This window comes from Zootoca vivipara, chromosome 1, assembly GCF_963506605.1.
Source record: "Zootoca vivipara chromosome 1, rZooViv1.1, whole genome shotgun sequence".
NCBI classification, from domain to species: domain Eukaryota; kingdom Metazoa; phylum Chordata; class Lepidosauria; order Squamata; family Lacertidae; genus Zootoca; species Zootoca vivipara.
In genome coordinates this window covers 15,685,468-15,707,786 of record NC_083276.1, presented here as the reverse complement: position 1 = coordinate 15,707,786, position 22,319 = coordinate 15,685,468, and the positions used below count along the sequence as shown (strand labels likewise).

Here is a 22,319-nt window from a genome sequence, read left to right as displayed (position 1 = left end):
ACTTCCTCACACAGTACAAGATAAACAATGCAACATAATTATTATTTTTTCCCTCTCCAGCATTGCTGCAAAGACAGTAAGAGGGCATGTGTTGTACCCTGTTTCTCATATATTAAGACATACCCATAAAATAAGCCATAGCAGGATTTTTAAGCATTCAAGGAATATAAGCCATACCCGAAAATAAGACATAGTGATAGGCGCAGCAGCAATGCCGGCCGCGGCAGGAGGAGGAGGGAAAAAATAAGACATCCCTTGAAAATAAGCCATAGTGTGTTTTTTTGAGGAAAAAATAAATATAAGACGTTTCTTATAATATGAGAAACACGGTATTTCTTTTATTTTAAAACACTCAAGGCTGCTCAGCTTCAGTGCCATTTAATTAAAGGTCATTTAATTATCCAAAATAAAAATAAAGTTGGTTGCCTCAAGAGCAGAATTGTTAAGCAGTCACACTGCAATGCAGAGTGAATAGGCTAGCCTGCCATGTACATTTGGGCAGTCCTCATCAATCACAAAAGTATTTATACTTTTATACTATTTTGAAGCAGAAGACAATGTTTCCTGCTCAGGTGTCAACGGGCAGGGTGATCCATATAAAGCTCAGTTAGTTTTCAACCCCCTTTTCCTTCAAGGAATTCACAGTTGTGGTATGCCAAGGGTGTGGGACTCATAGCTGCCAAGTTTTCCCTTTTCTCGTGAGGAAGCCTATTCAGCATAAGGGAATTTCCCTTTAAAAAAGGGAGAAATTGGCAGCTATGGTGGGACTTGTGGCTCTCCACATGTTTAGGGCATCCAAAATCCTATTGAACTCAGTGGGACTTACTTCTCAATGGGCATTTATTTACCCAACAGTGCAAACCTATAGTATCTACTCAGAAGTAAGCCTCATTAAACCCAATGGGGCCTGCAAATCCTACCTTTCTTTCTTTCCTTTTTGGTAGAGCAGAAGTTTTAAAAATCAGTCTCTGAAACTGAGACTGCAATGTTGTTTATTTGATTGTTTAGATCCTAGCTAGTTAATTAATTGAACATTGAGAAACTCCTAATGTGATTTTCTGTAGCTCACAATTGAGGAACATGTGGCCCTCCAGCTATTCTTAAACTCCAACTCTCATCAGCCCCAAGCAAGCATGGCCAATGGCCAGGGATGATGGGAGTTGAAGTCCAACATCTGGAGAGCCACAGGTTGCACATCCCTGCTTGTAGACCATGTCAGGAAAAACTACCAGATGGGGTGCAACCTTGGAAGAATCAACTATGAGTCATAAGCTTATATTCACCTACATTTCCAAGCTGGTTCTGAACTACATCTTTCATCTGCTTCAGTGCCCGCTGGATTACTATTTTTTTCTTATATCGAGCAGGAAAGGCTTTTTGTTTCCGAATCTCCATTTTCCATTGTCTACATGGTTTGCCTGTGGTGTTATGGTCGACGTACAAATATATCTGCAACTCCATCTGAACTCATAGCCAAATATATCAAAGCTGTTTTAGAAGCATGGCTGGTGTCAGACACCTACCACGCAGGGAAGTGACAGCTTAGCTCCCATTACAATGACAATGTTTCCAATTGTTGTTTTATTTAAGATCTCTCCATTGCATGACAGCAAAGCTGCTCCAAACCAACAGTTTGCTCCCTCTTGGCAATGCATTGCTATAGTAACCAAACAATTAGGGTCAGCCCAACCTCAGCCTCCTCTGCTGTCACTAAATCAATGTGGGGCGGAAAGCACCACCAGTGAGAGAAGAATGCACATTTCTGTTACTGTTTGCTGGACACTGCGATAATAAAAATAAGCATCTCCTACACATCATTTCAGTCATCCTTAAAAAATAATAATAATTTTTAAAAATTACAAGAAAGCTCAATACATACTTTCATTCCTGTCAATAGTAAACTCAGGTGGTTGAGTGCCTTTCAGTTTGGGGCCACCCACTGGGGGAGGAAGAGGAGTGCGGGGGGAGCGCACCGCCCCCAGCAGTGTGATCCCGGTGGGGTGGCATTGTGAGCCCCTGCCCGCGCTAAGCGCCACGCCCCCAGGACACGCACCACGCCCCTGCAGGCAGCACGCCACGCCCCCAGGACGCGTGTCAGCCCTGCCCCCACCTGCTCTCCACCCCCACCCCACCCCCGGTGCCAGAGAATGAAGCTCCACCACTGGGGCCACCCCAAAAAAGGCCGGTGGCCTGGCTTCTGCCTATTTGTGGAACCCTCCAAATACAAAGAAGTCATTTGCAAGTTTGTATGTAAAAATGAAACGATATGGCCTGGCAAAGGATGCTTCCACCAGATGGGGCTTCAATACTGGAAATGGGTCATGGAGATATAACAATCAAGTCATTGGCAACTGGATTAAATGAGGAGAGGGGTTATGGGCTGGCATATTGATGTCCATGGTTTATAAATTTGTGTGTGTGACAAATTCCAGAGGGGCCATCCTGTTAAACTGAAATAGATTGCAATGGGACTGCTTTGAAGTTACTTCAGCACCAGATTTTTTTTGGGGGGGGGGGGAATCAGCCTCCAACCGCCCAACCCTGTCCTGTATTTTGCCACAACAAAGGCGGCAAGCCTAGGAGGAATATTAAGTTGAAATAAACAACAATAAAAATGTAGACCCACAAGTAAACTAAAAAAAGGCACATAGGTTCTGCTGGTACCCCATAAGTGAACACCGGGCAGGCGGCGCGCCCTCCCCAGGCAGCTCCGCCACGCGCCCCAAAAGCGAGCAGACCCGCGATAAGGCTGGAGCAAACTCCCTCTGCCCGCTCTTGGCGAGTGCCAAGGGCTGGAACCTCCTCGGGGCTCGTGCAGTGCGGACAACCACAACCGCTCCAGCGCTTTAGCTTCGCAAAAAGGAAGGTGGGCACAGCCCCCGCGCCCCTCTCCCGACTCGTTTGGTTAAGCGAGCGCGCCCCTTTTCTGCGCGCCCTGCGAGCCTCAAAGAAGCGGAGCCATCTCTACTCCCCCAAGCTATCCTTTCTGCCCCCAGCGGAGAACAAAGGAGAGGGGCGCGTGCACGTCTCGTGCGGAGTCAAACTAGGGGGTGCACCCCCCCCCAAAAAAAACACCCCACCCTAAACCCATCCCCACCACCAACCCCCGGCGCCCCGTTCCTAGGTGGCATGTCTAATTCCATTGCGCCCTCTTCTTCGCCTCCGTGTCCCCCATTTCTCTCCTTTCCTCACGTACAGGTAATATTGCATTCCCCGCGAGGTGGCGGCGCACACGTGAGAATGCGCCCACTTCCCTCCGCCTCCTTCACCAGAACGTAAGAGGCTCGCCCAAGCCTGGGAGGGGGCCCCTTCTCCGCAAGAAGAGCCCTCCTCGCTCCTCCTGCTGCGGAAGACGCGCGGGTGGACCGGACCTCCCTCCTTTCCCTTCCTGGGAAAAGAAAGAAAGGAGGGAGTCTCTAGCGGGAGACGCTGCGCATCTGTTTGCGGATGGGACAGCTGTCGTGAGCCGAGCCAGCCGAGGCGCGCGTCGTCTTCGTCTCCTCCCATGCGGCGTGGGGCATGACCCCCTTCCCCAGGCGCGTTTTTGGGAGATGGGGTTCAAGGCTGCCCAAATCATCTGTTACTTCTTTTGGCCGCTTGCTAGCATCCCTCTTGCCCAAGGTAAGGAGATCCCGGTGGGAATGGGATAATAATGCTCACGGCGTCGATCCTCGGCGCCCGGCGCAAGGCTGTGCATGCTTACTCGCGAGTAGATAGATCCCTCTCGTGTTGGCGTGGCACGCCCAAGGCAGGGCGCATCAAGTGGGGTCCACACTCTGTCCCTTGCGAGTCCTTTTTTGTTCTTTGCTCGTGCTTCTGTTGTCTCTCTTGGCGCAGGTCGTGCGGCTCCCAAGAGTTTTGTTCTCTCTTCCGCTCAATTGGGATGCGGAGCGAGAGAGCGAATTGTGTATGATCCATGCCATTGCTTGTAGATCCAAGAACTGGCCGCGGTGCAGCGTACTATCTCTCTCGCGCCCATCTCTATTAATAACCCCATTTTCAATATTTGGCAAAAGAGTTCTTACAAACTCATTTGAAAATGAACACCCACTTTTCCAATCTGTCGTTTTCTTCAATGTGTGTGTGTGTGGGGGGGGTAGGTTGCCTCTCCTACGTATATACGTAGGTAGCAGCTGTAAAGACTGCAAACTTTCTCCCAATCCTCAGTATTATTTTTAAACAAAGCTTTTAATGCCACTGTAAAGCTTTCCTGTTGGAAATATCTTCCAACTATTGGAGGGGTGTGTGTGTGTCATTTCTGTGTCCTGTCCCGTCTCCCCCAGCCCCTCAGTTTACAGAATCATAGAAACCCTGCTTAGCTTTGTGCTAGCAGTTTCATTGCCGCACCACTATAGAAAGTTATTTACATTCTCCACTCCATCTAATGTAATTTGCTCCTGGTTTTAAGGTCATTGATGGTTAAGTGCATTTGAGATTAAGGCTGGAAAAGTGTCAGTTTATAAAATCCAGCTTGTGTAATAACATGTTTCAGTGTGAGCTACGTTGCACAGAAATTTTACACATTTATATTTGTTTTAGGGGCATGATAAACTCCAGTTCCATTTATTTAAGTGGAGCAGTTGTAATCGCATGCTTAATTCTGCTGGTGAAACTTAAAAACTGAACTTTCAATGCTTCTAGGGATATAATAGGACTTCTGAGTGGACATGAATAGGATTGTGCTGCCAGTGTTCTGATGTTGGTATGCCTGTTCATTTTTGCAAAATATGAAAGGGGGGGTAGTATAATGCCCAGCTCTATTAAATGTTTCATGTATCAGTTAACTTCCACAATCACTGTGTTTGTGGTCAGCCTATGTGTCCACATTCTCCTAAGCAGAAGAATGAGTCCAAATATAACTTTGTCCTTAAATGCATCATATATTTTTCAGAAGGGACTTTGGTTCATGGTCCAGATCTATGTATGATTGCAGTGTCAAGATCTGGATTAATATTTTCCACTGTCATATAGCTCATAGGATTGTGTTCCACTGAGTTCAACAAGATATGATGCCAAATAAGTGTATATAATATGACTGTGGCCTTAGAGTGCAGCAGTCTAGTGTATATTTACCCAGATGCAAGCTCCACTGTGTTCAGCGAGGCTTAGAGTCCCGGAAAGTGTGCACAGGATCTCAGATTTTAGTTCCGAGTAAACATGCACAGGTTCTGGCAGCAAAGCCTGATTTTATTTTGTCCTACTTAGGTGATACATTTCACAACACTATTAATGTAACGAGCTTCAATTAACCTTTGCATTTCTTTGCAGTTTAACCAAATTAGTTTTTCCCAACAAATGTGTTGTTGGACACATTTAGTGCTTATGTTGTGGGATATTTGGATGTCAAGACATTTTGGAGTCAGGAGCTGCTATTAATTAACATTTGCTTCTAAATGCACTCCTTTAGGAGTAAGCTCCCTTGAAGTCCATGGGACTTCTTTCGAAGCAAAAGCTTCAAGGAGGATAATATATCCAAGGGCATGAATATGAAATGAGAATGGATTAGTCACAGATGGGTTCTTTTATACAACTTGAAACTGGCATCACTTGTTTTGGAAATTTTGCACTGCGTTTTTTTCTTTTTTTAAAATATACACATCCAATTTTATGCTTTTGCTGCTTTCTTATTTGTCACCCTGGCCTTTTTGGGGAGGAAGTTCAGGATATAAATTTAATGAATAAAAACATTATTGTGTCAATGGCAATTATAATACTATTTAGAAGTTTGTATTGCATTTTGTTTTCAGCTCTGAGGCTGGTCACAAGTAGTAGCTACAACAAAATTTTACAGTATGAAGTGCTACTTTTCTGGATTCCAACCACTCAAAATCCCACCCCCAGTTTTGCCCCCCCCCCCGCCGCCGCCGCCGCCCTACTAAGCATGCTGAGACCTCATTACACTGCTGAGGTGTTTTCCTCCCCGCCCCCCAATTTTGCCCCCCTCCCTTAAAGATGCCTTGTGTTTTTGCAAACCTTGGGGTTTCCCAGGCCTGCTGACATCTCCCTCCTGTAAATGGATTGTACTGTTTTGGCTATATAAGCAGATTTAGAAGGAAATAGTTTCAAACGTAGAAAACAGATATAGGTTCTAAAGCTATGCATATGTTTTCGTCAACTGCTGTGTTGCTAACGAAATATTTGGATGTGTAACATTGTCATTTTAAAGTGGGGTCTTCACTCTAAAACAGAATGAGGAGCTCATTCAAGAAGCACTTCTGCAATATTATGTTGTAAATCTTACTATTTTAGGTGTCGAATGTAAACCTGGTTGTCATCCTGTAAATGGATATTGTGAAGTTTCAAGTGAATGCAGGTAAATTAAGATTTTTATGTCCAAGCAAAAGAGAGAGCTTGTTTCGGTTAATCATGCTTTTGAACTCTGTTCTGTTTTCAACTAACAGGAGCATATTTGTGTGCAAAATGTAATTCAGTAACCAATGCTTTAATTAATAACCATGCAATCATTTTACCCACACCTGATTTATATTTATTATAGCCCGAGCAACACTTAAAAAGCAGTCTAAGGCTGCAGACCAATGTAAATTATGAGGCACAAGGTTACCCAGCACAATAAAACAGCAGTAATTGTTTAATTAGTTAATTTATTATCTTTGCATAACACTTCACACATCCAGAGGCACTCCAAAGTGTTTTATAATTATGCAATGCAAAATATGAATTGCATTTAAAAAACCAATTAAACAATCCAGATATGAAGCACTAAAAATGTTTGTCCCCAGAAAAAAAGCTCACAGGATATCCTGAAGAGCTCTGCTGGATCTGCATCCGTTTCTCACAGTGATCAACCAGACGCTTCAAGGGGAAGCCCACAAACAGAAGCCGAGAGCAGCCTAGGATTCCCAGCAACTGTTGTTCCAAGGCATATTGCCTCCCCAAAGGATGGACACCAATAGCCATTGATAGTAACAGTCCTAAAAAAAAAAACTTTCTTTGCAGAGAAAAGAAAGGGCATGTTATTTTAAAGTGGGTTTCTTTGTATGATGCTCAGATGCGAGACACAAATGATTTTGAAATCCCATTACTCGTAATCTGGGGAACCGGGTTCGCGTCTCCGCTCCTCCACATGCAGCTGCTGGGTGACCTTGGGCTAGTCACACTTCTCTGAAGTCTCTCAGTCCCACTCACCTCACAGAGTGTTTGTTGTGGGGGAGGAAGGGAAAGGAGATTGTTAGCCGCTTTGAGACTCCTTCGGGTAGTGATAAAGCGGGATATCAAATCCAAATTCCTCCTCCTCCTCCTCCTCCTCCTCCTCCTCCCCCCCCCCTCCTCCTCTTCTTCTTTGCATATAGGGACCCATTAGAGCAGCAGCAATTGTGCTGATCATCTGCTTGGAGAGAGGAGGGCAGGGTACTAAATCAGGATAAGAATAGAAGTGTCTGCTGGGTCAGGCCAGTGGCTCACCTGGTCCAGCATCCTGTTTGCACAGCAGCCAATCAGATGCCTGTAGGAAATTTACAGGCAGGATCCTGGACACCTGATTGACGCTATTATCAGTTTCATTCTGTTAAGCATACAGAAGCAGGCTTCCATCCACAGGTGACCTCTAGGTGGGGGTTAAACTCTTGAAGCAAAACAATCCTGATTCCAGTCCAGCAATACGTTGTATGCGTTGATCTCTGCACATGGCAGAGTGATGCTCTCCTGCCCGCAGCGGGTCGAGAGTGGAACGAATTACCTAGAGGTGTAGCGTAGAGGGCTCTCCCTCAACTGGAGGTCTTTAAGCAGAGGCTTGGCAGATATTTGTTGAGAGAGCTCCCTGGCTCTGGGTTTCCACTGACCAACAGGGCCCTCTCCAGCACTGTGATTCTATAGCACAGGGGTGGCCAACTCCCAAGAGACTGTGATCTACTCACAGAGTTAAAAACTGGCAGTGATCTACCCCCTTTCTTAGGGGTTCAGGTCAAAGTTGTTGAGATTTTTTTTTAGGAAGGCCCATTTCTAAGGCGTTCAGGTCAAAGTTGTTGAGCTTTTTTGAAGCAGGAGGAAAACCCCATGGGGGTGGGGAAGAGCTAAATTTTGGAGCCTTTTGGGGTGGAGCCAAAGTTGTTGAGCTTCTTTGGGGGGAGCCAGTGATCTACCAGTGATCTACCACAGATGTCCAGTGATCTATCGGTAGACCACGATCTACCTGTTGGACGTGCCTGCCACATTCAGCATGGTAGCACATTACAGAAGCATGGGATTGTAGAGTTGGAATGGACCCCAAGGGTCCTCTAGTCCAACCACCTGCAATGCAGGAATCTCGACATGCGGTTCCCCATCCAATTTGAAACCATACCACACCCTGCTTAGCTTTGCAAATGTGCTAGCGGTTTTATTGCTGCACCACTAGGAGGGGTACCAATGTCCTCTAGATCAGTGATGGCCAAACTTGGCCCTCCAGCTGTTTTGGTACTACAGTTCCCATCATCCCTGACCACTGGTCCTGTTAGCTAGAGATGATGGGAGTTGTAGTCCAAAAACAGCTGGAGGGCTAAGTTTGGCCATCACTGCTCTAGATGTTGCAGACTATAACTCCCAACATTGGTGAGCATTGACTCTGCTGGCTGAGGCTGATGGGAGTTGTAGTCCAAAACATCTGGAGGACAACACATTGGCATGGGGGCTCTGGATTGGCAGTATAAAGTGGAACCGGGGGGGGGGGTTGTGAAATGAACTTTGCTAGCTGCATTAGATATACAATGTGCCAACAACAGTTTGAAAGGTTTCTAATTAACTGAAATCCATGGTTTCGTGCCAGATTCGGTCACCGGGCTTATGTTCTTTTCACTTTTTCTTATTGTTTATTTCAATAGTGCATGATAGGGCAAATCAAGCCATCTTATTTTTGGAAGCTCACCTGTTACACTTTCCAAACTCTTAACTGTATTTGCAAAGGAGGGCTTATCCCAGCTTGATATCTTAGGTACTTGATATAGAAATATAGAGTTAGAAGGGAGCACAAGGATCATCAAGTCCAGGCATAGGCAAACTCGGCCCTCCAGATGTTTTGGGACTACAACTCCCACCATCCCTGACCACTGGTCCTGTTAGCTAGGGATGATGGGAGTTGTAGTCCCAAAACATCTGGAGGGCCGAGTTTGCCTATGCCTGATCAAGTCCAGCCCCCTCCAATGCAGGAGTATGCAGCTGTCCCATATGAGGATCAAACCTGCAACCTTGGGCATTATCAGCACCATGCTCTAGCCAGCTGAGCTATCCAGGCTTGTTTGACTGTCTTTTCTTTAGGTGTCAGCCTGGTTGGCAAGGCCCTCTCTGTGACCAGTGCATCCCTTTCCCTGGCTGCCTGCACGGGACCTGTGCCAAGCCGTGGCAATGCATGTGCGAAGAAGGGTGGATCGGCAGCCTCTGCGACACAGGTTTTTCAAACCTCTTTTGCTTCCTCTGCCCAAGCTCCAGGTGGATCGATCCATACAGTTACAGCACCACCTGGTGTTACAGATAGACAGTTACTTTAATAGCACTGTCTCTCCCTCCTTTTTGCAACAAAGGCACCCTGGAGTTGCAGCTATTCAGATGAGCAGATCCTTAGGGTTGCCGTGTGACCTCTTTGTCCAGGACACGTCCTCTTTTTTCAGGGGTAAAATTTGTGTCCGGGTGGATTGTTTTCAATTTGCCAAAATGTCTCTGGCTATAATTTCTGGATGAGACATAGACATAACTGGTGGCTGAAGATTTGCTTTCCGCTTCTCTTCTCTTCTTCTGCCTTGCCCCCCTCGGCAATATATCACAGCTCCTATAGCCTGCATATAGTAGGGGTATTTAAAACGAGAGTCATCATAGCATCCTCTTTTTTGCTCTTCAGAATATGGCAACCCTCAAAGATCTACTTAAGGCCAAACTATATATTACATGGGAAAACTGGTATATAGTTTTAATCTTAAAAGTACCAATGTGCTCCTGACACAGTGAGGGAACTAAAGCAGGAGATTTGAGGTGATTCAAATTTCTTGTTGCTTCTAAAAAGCTGAAAAATCTCACGGTTTGTCCATTTCGAAACAGAATGCAAGCAGATGTAGGTGGTCTCAGCAATGGGAGTGCATCCACATCTGCCCCCTGATTTTGTTAGTGGGTGGGTGAAGATCAGAATCGCCACATCTTTCTTCATTCACCTGACGCATGTCCATGGAGGAAAAGGTGTGGATCACCTAATTAGGGGGAAGGTTTTCACATGTATCTCGAGTGACCACACCCACTCTGTTGGATGGCAAGACGCAGAATGAATTGAGGGGGGGGGGATGAAAGGCACAAATACAGGGTGGGAGACACCTGGCTTGAGAGCAGTACATGTGAAAAGGATCTAGGAGTCTTGGTAGACAACAAACTTGACATGAGTCAACAGTGTGATGCAGCAGCTAAAAAAAGCCAATGCAATCCTGGGCTGCATCAATAGGAGTATAGCACCTAGATCAAGGGAAGTAATAGTACTACTGTATTCTGCTCTGGTCAGACCTCACCTGGAGTACTGTGTCCAGTTCTGGGCACCACAGTTCAAGAAGGATACTGACAAGCTGGAACGTGCTCAGAAGAGGGCAACCAAAATGGTCAAAGGCCTGGAAACAATGCCTTATGAGGAACGGCTTAGGGAGCTGGGTATGTTTAGCCTAGAGAAGAGAAGGTTAAGGGGTGATATGATAGCCATGTTCAAATATATAAAAGGATGTCATATAGAAGAGGGTGAAAGGTTGTTTTCTGCTGCTCCAGAGAAGCGGACACGGAGCAATGGCTCCAAGCTACAAGAAAGAAGATTCCACCTAAACATTAGGAAGAACTTCCTGACAGTAAGAGCTGTTCGACAGTGGAATTTGCTGCCAAGGAGTGTGGTGGAGTCTCCTTCTTTGGAGGTCTTTAAGCGGAGGCTTGACAGCCATCTGTCAGGAATGCTTTGATGGTGTTTCCTGCTTGGCAGGGGGTTGGACTGGATGACCCTTGTGGTCTCTTCCAACTCTATGATTCTATGAGAGTGAAAATGGCATGTTGAGGATGAGCATTAAGAATTCCAGATTGAGTGAGAACTGCTTGTTTTGTGCTACAAGCCGATTTGTGTGCATGCACCTCAAGATTCATATGTTCATAAACATACGGTGCAATCCTATGCCTGTCTGCCCATCGAACTGAGTGGGATTCACGCCCAGGTAAATGGGTATAGGATTGCAGTAACCCTACGAAGATAACATTGATTTATTTTATTTTATTGGTATTATTAATATAGATGTTCATCCCTGCTCTTCAAAGCCTTGTACAAATAATTCAACCACTTGTATTGAAACTGGCGACGGAGGATACATTTGTTTGTGTGCTCAAGGATATACTGGGGAAAACTGCCACGTGAAAAAGGGCCCTTGTATAGTGAACGGGTAAATATGGATAAAACTTGTGAATGTCTTACTGCTGTCTTTTATTAGGCTGACACCTACAAGCATTTGCATATAGGCAGTGCCGGATACACGTATAAACTAAACAAGCTATAGCTTAGGGCCCCACTCTCTAGGGGGCCCCCAAAAAATTTAAAGGAACAAAAAAACTGGATGTACATTTCCAAAATATAAGACAAAAAAACCCAAATAAAATAAAACTTACATACAGCAATTGTGTTTTGTGTTGTGTAGGCTCCTATGATGTAAGTAAAGGGCCCTGCCTGCTAGCCTGCTCCCTAAAATATCACTGCTTTACTCATTTATATATACTGTATAGGGTGCCTACATTCTGCACATGCAAATGGCTTGAGATACCTATTAGGTCCATAAATTACTATATAGCATCAATTCAACACAATAAGCAGCGACAATTTCTTGCTGACAAAGACAGCTGGACATGTAAAGGGTCCCATTACCTTCAGTAGCTTAGGGCCTCATCACACCCAAATCCGGCCCTGCATACAGGGGAGGGGGTCCCCAGCCTTTCGGAGTACATTGGAAACTGCCATGGGCACCACAAAGTGCCCATTTCTCAGAAGAGAAAGTGGCAATGCCCAGACCACTGCCTTGCAAGCAGGCAAACACACCGCAAAACAAGCAGAGCAGACCACCACAACAGTCCCCACCAAAAGAAAAAAGTGCCAAAATACTCTCAGATAAAGAAGGATTAGGAGTGTGTGTTGTTGCCCACCAGAGGTCAAAGAGAACAACAATTATCAGACCTTTGGAAGGCATCTTAAGGCAGCCCTGTTTAGGGAAGCTTTTAATGTTTGGTGGATTTCTGTATTTTAATATTTTGTTGGAAGCCGCCCAGATGGGCGGGGTATAAATAAATTATTATTATTATTATTATTATTATTATTATTATTATTATTATTATTATTATTATTATTTGCACCATGTTGAGGATTCCAGGTATAGGGCACCAGGTTTGTGTATTCAAATGCCTCTACCATTCACCCATTAAGCAGGTAGCATCTAATTCCTGCAACAAGAGGAGCATGTGAGTGAAGGAGGGCAAAGCTACCTTCCCTCCGCATTGTCCGTCTCTCTTAGCACATGTCTCCCCAACACAGCTTGTTCCTGGCTTTGGAGATAAAATAATAATTTCTTATACCCTGCCCATCTGACTGGGTTGCCCCTGCCCAGGGCCGGCGCGTCCATTAAGGCGAACTAGGCAGCTGCCTAGGGCGCCAAAATGGAGGGGGGGTGGCCAGCCTACCCGCCGCCCCCGGTGCTGCCTGGGGCCACCTCCACTGCGCCTGTCACTGTTGAGCGGCTTCAGGCCACTATCCCGAGGCGCGCGTGTGCCTCTAGAGAGTGGCCTGAAGCCACTCAACAACAGCTGACAGGCGCAGCGGAGGCAGCCCCAGGCTCGCGCTCCCCGTGCGAAGCTCCAGAGGCACGTGGGGAGCGCGAGCCTGGGGCCACCTTGTCGCGCCTCTCAGCTGTTTTTTATTTTATTTTTGTTTTTTGTTTTTGTTTTTTCTACTTTTATTTTTTTCTATTTTTTATTTTTATTTTCTCTATTTATTTTTCTATTTATTTATTATTTTCCATCAATTTGGGGGGGGGGTGCCAGAAGGTGATCTCGCCTAGGGCACAAAAAACCCTAGCACCGGCCCTGCCCCTGCCACTCTGGGTGGCTTCAAGCAAAAATACAGGAAACAACAACATCAAACATTAAAAGCTTCCCTTTACAGGGTTGCATTCAGATGTCTCCTAAAAGCCAGGTAGTTGTTTATTTCCTTGACATCTGATGGGATGGTGTTTCACAGGGCGGGCGCCACTACCGAGAAGGTCCTCTGCCTGGTTCCCTGTAATTTCACTTCTCGCAATCGGGGAACCACCAGAAGGCCCTCAGAGCTGGACCTCAGCGTCCAGGCTGAACGATGGGGGTGGAGACGCTCTTTCAGGTAACAGGTATATAAGTGGGGGGGGCGGAGCTATTTCATTCTACAGGAGGGAAAATACCATTTCTAGTTTTTTTTTCATGGATTTCCCCTTCTGCCTTTGTTGTTTTGAACTCCAGTTCTCCCTGCCAGAATGGAGGGACCTGCGTGGACAACGGCGGGTTCGCTCCTCACGCCTCCTGCCTGTGCCTTCCTGGCTTCACTGGAATCTTTTGCGAAATAGATACAGACGACTGCGAGTCGAACCCCTGTGAAAATGGAGGGACGTGCACCGATATCGGGAGGGGCTTCCGCTGCGTCTGCCCCTCTGGTTACGGAGGTGTGTTGTGTAGCAGTCCCATCACCATCTGCACTAGTGGCCCGTGCAAAAACGGCGGGACGTGTCACCAACGCCCTGGTGGGAGCTTTGAATGCATTTGCATACCGCCCTTCGCCGGGGTCACCTGCGCTTCTTCCAGCAGAAACGCGAGCGTCGGTGCAGAGGCTAAACACAGGCTGAACCACCACCCGCACCCGAAAGCTCACCACAAAGCTATTCGCCCCCAAGAACCAGACGTCTTGACTATAAAAGAGACGGTCGAAAACAGGCAGCGGCTTCTCAGTAAGAGTCAGGTGATCTGCTTCCTGGCCCTCGGCTTGCTGACGTGTCTCGTTGTGCTGGGTACAACTGGGGTTATCTTCTTCTCCAGATTTGAAATGTGGCTCGCAAATGCCAGATACAGTCATCTGGTACGCAAGGAGAGGGATTGCTTCCTCAAGGCCAACGAAGGCGAGAACCTTTCAGTGAACATCATCTTCCCAGAGAAGATCAAACTGACTAATGAATGAGGACGAATGATACAGTCGTCTGGGCTGGGCCCAAAGCCTTATACGTATTTCGCAACGTGTGCTCTTGTCGTTTCAAGTGGTTGGCTTTCCTTTTTCTTTCCTTTTTTTCCTGGCTTTGGGACCGATTGACAGACAAAGAAATGGACTGTGTTTTTGTCACCTAAAGAAATTTCCCATTCCCATTATTAGTATGATTTCCCACCTACATACGCACACAGAATCGTATGTGGTGAACCCATGAATCTTTATTTCCTTGAAAAAATAAACAAAAGGCAGGTGATACTTTGTGGAAAATAAGAGAACTGATGTTATTGTACTGTGTATAGCATGTCTGGCCGTCGTGCTACTTCTAAGTCGTTTTCCAGTGCTTATTTTCTAATAAAGGATATTTAAGGGCTATATTGATTTATCTGTTTTCAAGGGTCTTCACTGTGCTTCATTGAAACCGATGTAGGCTTTTAAACTTTGATCTGGTTCAGGCTGGTGCTCTCTTTCAGGAGTGGGGAATTTCAGGCACTGGGGCCTAACAGGACCCCCAGGCCTCTCTTATGTGGCCTCTGGGGCTCCTCCAGGCCATACCTCAGGGACGCTGAGGATCATCTAGTCCAACCCCCTGTGATGCAGGAATATTCAGCTGTCCCATACGGGAATTGAACCTGCAACTTTGGCATTAATAGCACCACACTCTAAACAACAGAGCTTGAAATTGTAGTCCCAACAACAACTGGAAGGCTGTTGCCTTGAAGACTATGCCTAGTCCAGGCTCACGAAAGAGAAATACCACTTTGAGTTTGGCACGAAGGCATGCAAAAACCCAGCTCCCATTTTTAAGTTGTTTTATTTGGAAGAATGTTTAAGCTGGCAGGAAGAGGAAAGGTCCACAAAAGAACGTCACGCTTCGTGTCTATCCTGTTGCAGTCACTTAGCAGGTTTCTTCACGCATAGTGTAGCAGCACTGATGGTCTGACGGATGTCAGAGAACAAGGGCTGTTGTTGGTTGGCGGCCATCCATCTTTTGAGGGCTCTTGATGCACACGTGGGCTCTGACTGACAGGTAGCTCTTACACAGCCACCTCAGTCCAGGAAGAGAGCGAAGCCCATTTTTGAAGTGAGGAGAAGGGCTGTTGCAGTTAGCTACTGCTGCAAAAGATCTCCCCCTGCTTCCCAAATAGGCGGAACCCAGGGGCATTGCTAGGCAACCGCCTAGAGCACTATCATGGAGGGGGCGCTGCCAGCCTGCCCGCCGCCCTCCGCTCGCCGCTTTCCCTCCTGCTGCTGCTTGCTACTGGCTGCAGAGGCGCTTCCCTGCAATGCCCTGCAGGGGGCGCAGGGCCGCGCCGCACGACGGGGAGGCGAGGGAACTGAGCGCAGCAGCGACAGCGCCGTTCGGCCAGCCGAGCCCCATGAGCCAGCCAGGCGGCCACTGCCAGCGTGCCTCAGAGCCTGCATGCCCCAAGGCTGAGCGGTGGCGGAAGGCCTGCAGGCCCTTCCGCACCGCCGGGGTGTCGTGGGCTGCATGGCCCAAGGCTGAGCGGCGGCAGGAGGCCCGCGGGCCCTTCTGCACCGCCGGGGCTATGGACAGCAGCGGGAGCGCTGCTGGCCCCTTTTGCGCCGCGATCGAGTTGGCGGCTGATTGACAGGCGGCCTCAGAGAGCTGCCTGAAGCCACTGAGTTTGGCGCCCCTTCCGCGCCCCTGATGGCCAGGTAAAGAGACTGCTTTTTACCCCTTCCCCTCACCAACAACCAAGCAACTCTCTTTTTATTCATTTATTTATTTTCTACTTTTTTATTTTTTCTATTTTCTATTTTTTCTATTTTCTATTTTTTCTATTTTCTATTTCTATTTTTTTCTATTTTCTATTTCTATTTTTATTTATTTTTTCATTTTATTTTTTATTCCGCTTTTATTTTTTCTAAAAAAAGTCAACAACCCTGGGAAATGGGGGGGGCGGGGGCGCCAGAATGTGATCTCGCCTAGGGCGCAAAAAAACCTAGCACCGGCCCTGGTGGAACCCCTTAATCTGTTTGTGTATTGAAAGGGGGGCATGACTTCTCTCCTGGCCAGAATGGAGGAGCAAAACAGACAGGTGGCATTAGAATGTTTGTCGCTTTGTCATTCGGAGAAAAGGTGAGTGAGGGGGGCAGACGAGATGTGTATAAAATCATTCATGGTGCAGAGACTGCCGGTCATGGGGGACTTGGCAGGAAGTTTAAATTTTAACATGCCGGCCCTGGCAAACCTGGAAGGCGAAGCTGGTGAGAAGACCTAGGGAAGACTGGCTTCACTCAGGTGTGCTGACAATCCATTCAAACTGACTGCACTCGGAAGCAGCAGCACAGTTTGCCACCAGGTGTCTCACCTGCCCTCCCCGCATGTTTTGGCGCTACCTGAAGTTAAGTGGGCAGTGCATGTGCATGGGACCAACTGCGCTGGGCGGGTGGTTGTCCTGATCCACCTGCCCAAAGGTTGGCTCATGGGAGTGGTTTGGTGCAGGTATACCAAAGAAGGATGTTAAAAATACCAGTGTAATCAGTCCTAGTGTTTTACTATAAGAAAGTGTAAGTTTGCAGTAAATGAGCCTGCTGGGCTTCGCTGCCATTGCAGGCACAGGATGAACACTGCAGCAATAAGAGGTCACCATGGCTCGTCCGCCCCCAAGTAAATGTTGATATAGCCATCATGCACAAAGCAGAATATGTCAGTTTACCCAGAACCTCACCTGGCAAGTGGAGGCCATAGGTGGCAGCCATCCAAAGCTTCTCCCTTCTCTGAGCCTAAAGCCCAGCACCCCAAGTTCCACAGATAAGTGCAGCATAATCAAAGCAAGCCAATTAGCACATATCAAAGCAAGGAAACATATATGCGTTCATCCTCGCAACAGCTGCCAATTATTTTGGGGGTTATCTTGGCTACAAAAATGGTGCTTGCAGACCTTCCAGAACATTTCACTTGGGTTCAGCAAAAGGGCATTTCACCTATCTCATAGAAACTGTCACAACTTGCTGGAGGAAAAAGGCACTGGGTTGGATCCTTAGTCTAAACTAGAGTGGTGGGAGCAAGTCCTACCCTCCCTTTCAGGATTAAGTATCGTGGTACCCCAGGAAAGGGGTCCAGGGAAAGTTTTTCTCTGAATACCCAGATGGGGGCCAACAGGCCACAGAACTCCCCAAAAGGCATCCTGGAGGGATCGCTCCATTCAACGTGCATCATGGGGGGGGGATCTTTAATCCGGGATTGACCTTGATGTAGTAATCAGCCAGCAAACAGGCTGGTTGATTCAGGATGCATGCCCATTGCCTAAGCCAAAACCTACTTGCACCTGTAATCAATAAAGTTGTGGCCATTTTGATCCCAAGATGTCGCCGTGTCATTTTTCTGCTTCCTGAGCCCCACCAGAAAATCTGGAGAAAGAACAGTTCAAAAAGTGGTTTTAGAGGCAGATAAAATTTCTCTTTGGATTCTCTAAGCACCATGTATCTCTGGATTTCAACCTCCCCACTAAAAAAAAAAAGTGTGGGACCTGATGAAGGATGCCTGGAGAAGTGGGAGGTAACGGGCACACAAGGGGTGGACATTTGATCAAAGTATGGACAGACCCCTAGATACATTCATGAATGATACGGCTATTAACACCTTCTAGCTATAATGAGTGCTCTCACCTTCGTTTGTGGGCGGCGCCCTTTATGGGACCGCACATGGCACCTTGGGCCACGTGAGACTCACCAGCTGGCTGGGCTGGCCCGCCTCCCTGTGCTAGTCATTGGGGGTTCCTGCCAAACCCCAGTTAACCTATCAGCACTGTGAAGAGGCGTGGCCAGTTGCATAAATAGGAGGCCTGTGTCTAGACCCCTGGGATAACAGGATGCTGGGCAAGATGGACCATTGGCCTGATCTAGCAGGCTCTTCTTATGCTTTCAGGTGCTTAAAGAGCTTCTCGTGCATTTCATAGTTGTAATCCTTGCAACAACCCTGTGAAATGTCAGAATTATGATTCCCCCACATTGCAGATGGGGTGGAGGGGAGGGAGAAGACTGAAGCTGAGAGACAGTGGCTTATCTAAGAGAGCCTAGTGAGTTTTATGGCTGAAGTGAGATAATTGAACTGGGGATCTTCATGACTCATAGCCCAGTCCCTTGGCTACACCAGCCTTCAACCTTCAGGAAATGAGACAACAGAATGGACAGTACATTCATAAGCATCCATTAAAAGGTTTCATCTTCCATGAAATTGTCTAATCCGTGCATCACGCAAGATGCAACACAGGAACTCAACAAGCCGGTGTGCTCAAGAGCCTCATTCAACTGATTCTTCTGGAAAAAATGGGAGAAGATCACAGGAATCAGGTTTCTGTTCTGTGTGTTGAGTGCCTGTGTTGTATTTGGCGTAGGACAACGCAGGTGGTGCTGTGGTCTAAACCACTGAGCCTCTTGGGCTTGCCGATCAGAAGGTTGGTGGTTTGAATCCCCACAACAGGGTGAGCTCCCTTTGCTGTGTCCCAGCTCCTGCCAACCTAGCAGTTTGAAAGCACACCAGTGCAAGTAGATAAATAGATACCACTGCGATGGGAAGGTAAACAGCCTTTCCGCACACTCTGGCACTCATCATGGTGTTCCATTGCTCCAGAAGCGGTTTAGTCTGCTGGCCACCTGATCCAGGAAGCTGTCTGTGGACAAATGCCAGCTCCCTTGGCCTGAAGCGAGATGAGACAAGCAGTGGAGTTGTCGGCCCATCCTGCAGCTAGCACATCTATTATATTAGAAATGCCATTCCGCTCCTGAGTCCTGACTCTCCAGCCTTGTTTTTACTTCTGTGAAAAGAAGTCCATCCGTTAACATTCAACAGTTAGAGAATTGCCTTTTCATGCAAACTCTTAACCACTAATGCCCACTGGATGGCAGCATTTGAACATGTAATTTATGAGTAGTCTGTCAAAGCATCTCGCAGCTAAAATCAACTCCATCATTTCTGCCATATTAATAAAGAAACACAGAGCCTTTCTATATTTTGATAAGTTTAGCTTAGTTGTTTAATTTAGTTTAGTTTTTGAAGTAGTGATATGGCATATCAACACTACAAATACTAAATTATATTGCATTTCCCCTCAGGACTAAAAATGACAGTATTTTGTTCCTGAGAAAATGGATTCTTCCCTTTGATAATATCAGTTCTAAAAGTGAAAATGCCTATATGGAATTTTATTCTCCTTATATTGCTGGAGTCTGTGTAAAAATAAAGTTCTTTGTTCAGTCACAGTGGCAGAGCACTTGCTTTGCATACAGAAGGTCCCAGGGTTTTTGGGTGGGGTGGGGGTGGGGGGCTAGATTCAATGTGACTTGCTTCACTTACTTCAAACTGAGGTAAGTCATTCTACAATGATGGTGGCTCTCAGAATTTCAGGTAGGAGTCTCTTCCAGTCCTAACAGGAAACTCTGGAGATGGAAGCTGGGACCTTCTGCATGGCAAACAGATGTTCTGCCTATTTTTTTAAGAGAGAAGCTTTGGGATAGGGACAGACCTGAAAAAGTAGCAAACCCCCGCAAAATTACCTTGCATCCCCAGCAAGGTCTCCTTTTCATCATTTGAATCCATTGGTTTGGGTCCTACCCTCCAGAGCAGCAGAAAACAAGCTTGCTCCATCTTCCATGGATCTTTATCAATGACTTGGATGATGGGCTTGAGGGCATCCTGAGCAAGTTTGCAGATGACACCAAATTGGAAGGGGTGGCTAATAAACCAGAGGACAGGATCACACTTCAAAATGACCTTGACAGATGAGACAACTGGGCCAAAGCAAACAAGATGAATTTTAACAGGGAGAAATGTAAAGTACTACACTTGAGCAAAAAAATAAAATGAAATGAAAGGCACAAATACAGGATGGGTGACACCTGGCTTGAGAGCAGTACATGTGAAAAGGATCTAGGAGTCTTGGTAGACAACAAACTTGACATGAGTCAACAGTGTGATGCAGCAGCTAAAAAAGCCAATGCAATTCTGGGTTGCATCAATAGGAGTATAGCATCTAGATCAAGGGAAGTAATAGTACCACTGTATTCCGCTCTGGTCAGACCTTACCTGGAATACTGTGTCCAGTTCTGGGCACCACAGTTCAAGAAGGATACTGACAAGCTGGAACGTGTCCAGAGGAGGGCAACCAAAATGGTCAAAGGCCTGTAAACAATGCCTTATGAGGAACGGCTTAGGGAGCTGGGTATGTTTAGCCTGGAGAAGAGAAGGTTAAGGGGTGATATATAGCCATGTTCAAATATATAAAAGGATGTCATATAGAAGAGGGTGAAAGGTTGTTTTCTGCTGCTCCAGAAAAGCGGACACGGAACAATGGATTCAAACTACAAGAAAGAAGATTCCACCTAAACATTAGGAAGAACTTCCTGACAGTAAGAGCTGTTCAACAGTGGAATTTGCTACCAAGGAGTGTGGTGGAGTCTCCTTCTTTGGAGGTCTTTAAGCAGAGGCTTGACAGGCATATGTCAGGAATGCTTTGATGGTGTTTCCTGCTTGGCAGGGGGTTGGACTGGATGACCCTTGTGGTCTCTTCCAACTCTATGATTCTATTATTCCATGTGACAGCCCTTAAGATATTTGAAGATGGCTATCATATTAGCTCTCAGTCTTCTGTGCTCCTTGAAGACAGTGCAAAGCCAGACATTTGCAAGGGGTATAGCCTTGGGAGAAAGCCAAGAGGATTGTTCTGTCTCGGAAACCATTTTGTCTTGCCAGACAAAATGACGCCCCCTTCCTATCCCTGCCTGCTGTCCCAGGGGTTCTCCCAATTTTTTCCAAGCCAATTTTTGAGACGTGGTCAAGGAGAAGGGGAGAAAACCCTGTTGTGCAAGCGGAAGTCCTTGCACACAGCTTCCACTGACAGGACATATAAGTTGAACCCTATCCTTTGTTAATTTAATTTGAATAAATGTTTCTGGCTGCTTCAGCTCTTGGTCAAATAAATACATGATTGAGATGGGGCTGTTCGTGCAAACCTGCCTCATGCATCTGACTTTTCAGCCTCCAGAAGTGCAAGGCCAGCACCCCCTTTGCATTCCCATTTCCCTTGCTGAGTTGGGAGCTTGGGGGTATTGCAGCCTCCCTAGCAACAACCTATCTCAGCGGCAAGATTTCCAAACAAAACTCATCTGAACTTTCTCCTGTTTCATTTAGCATAAAATTGCATTGGGATTGGCTGCCCTCCAGCAGAATGAGTTCTCTCATTTTCTAATGAAACAAAACAGTGCCTTGGCTCTGTCTCTCTCTCTCTGTCTGTCTCTCTCACTGGATAAGGCCTCCTTCCTATTGTGGATGAAGTTAAGTGTGTTCAACAGGAAAGGCACTGCAATAAAAATGATGTATGTTCACGATGACTTGAATATTGCAGAGCAAGAACCCTTTAAAAAGTCTGTATGTTGACTCCGAGTATATTTCAGTTATTTTTGTTTTTAAAACCATGGTAACCTGCTTTCCCTGCAGCACCTCTGTTAGAAACAAATAAGGCCCACGAGCTAACAGATCTACACTGGTTTTACTCATGGCTTTAAAAACAGCCTGGGCTATAGATGTTTTGGTTGACCCCTGCACACTCTTGCCAGTCCAGCACATGTAGTAGATTCGGGTTGAGTTCATTTTGATGCTAAGTAACTGTACTACTGCATTGCTTGAGTCCACACAGTATCTTTGCAAGGGAGGACGACTGGGGTGGGGCAAACAGGAACAAACGGATCGTGTCCCTGGGCCCCTCCTCCAGTGACTGCCTTGGCTACCCAACAGATCCAGTGGTTATGAGCCCCCACTGCTCTGGTGTCTCTGTGGTCTAAACCACTGAGCCTCTTGAGCTTGCCGATCAGAAGGTGACGGTTCGAATCCCCGCAACGGGGTGAGCTCCCGTCGCTTTGTCCCAGCTCCTGCCAACCTAGCAGTTCGAAAACACACCAGTGCAAGTAGACAAATAGGTACCACTGCAGTAGGAAGGTAAATGGCATTTCCATGCACTCTGGTTTCCATCATGGTGTTCTGTTGTGCCGGAAGCAATTTAGTCCTGCTGGCCACATGACCCGGAAAGCTTTCTGCGGACAAACGCCGGCTCCCTCGGCCTGAAAGCGAGATGAGCGCCACAACCCCATAGTC

At 46.7% G+C, this 22,319-nt stretch overlaps 1 protein-coding gene across 1 annotated transcript; it reads left to right on the top strand.

Annotated features, from left to right (window-relative positions):
• Positions 1 to 3,351: 3,351 nt before the first annotated feature.
• On the top strand, positions 3,352 to 14,584 carry DLK1 (delta like non-canonical Notch ligand 1). Its single transcript, XM_035105864.2, has 5 exons — positions 3,352 to 3,621; positions 6,250 to 6,313; positions 9,250 to 9,380; positions 11,234 to 11,378; positions 13,471 to 14,584. The coding sequence occupies exons 1-5, from the start codon at positions 3,552 to 3,554 to the stop codon at positions 14,177 to 14,179; spliced, it is 1,119 nt and encodes a 372-aa protein (XP_034961755.2). The 5' UTR covers positions 3,352 to 3,551; the 3' UTR covers positions 14,180 to 14,584.
• Positions 14,585 to 22,319: the final 7,735 nt, after the last annotated feature.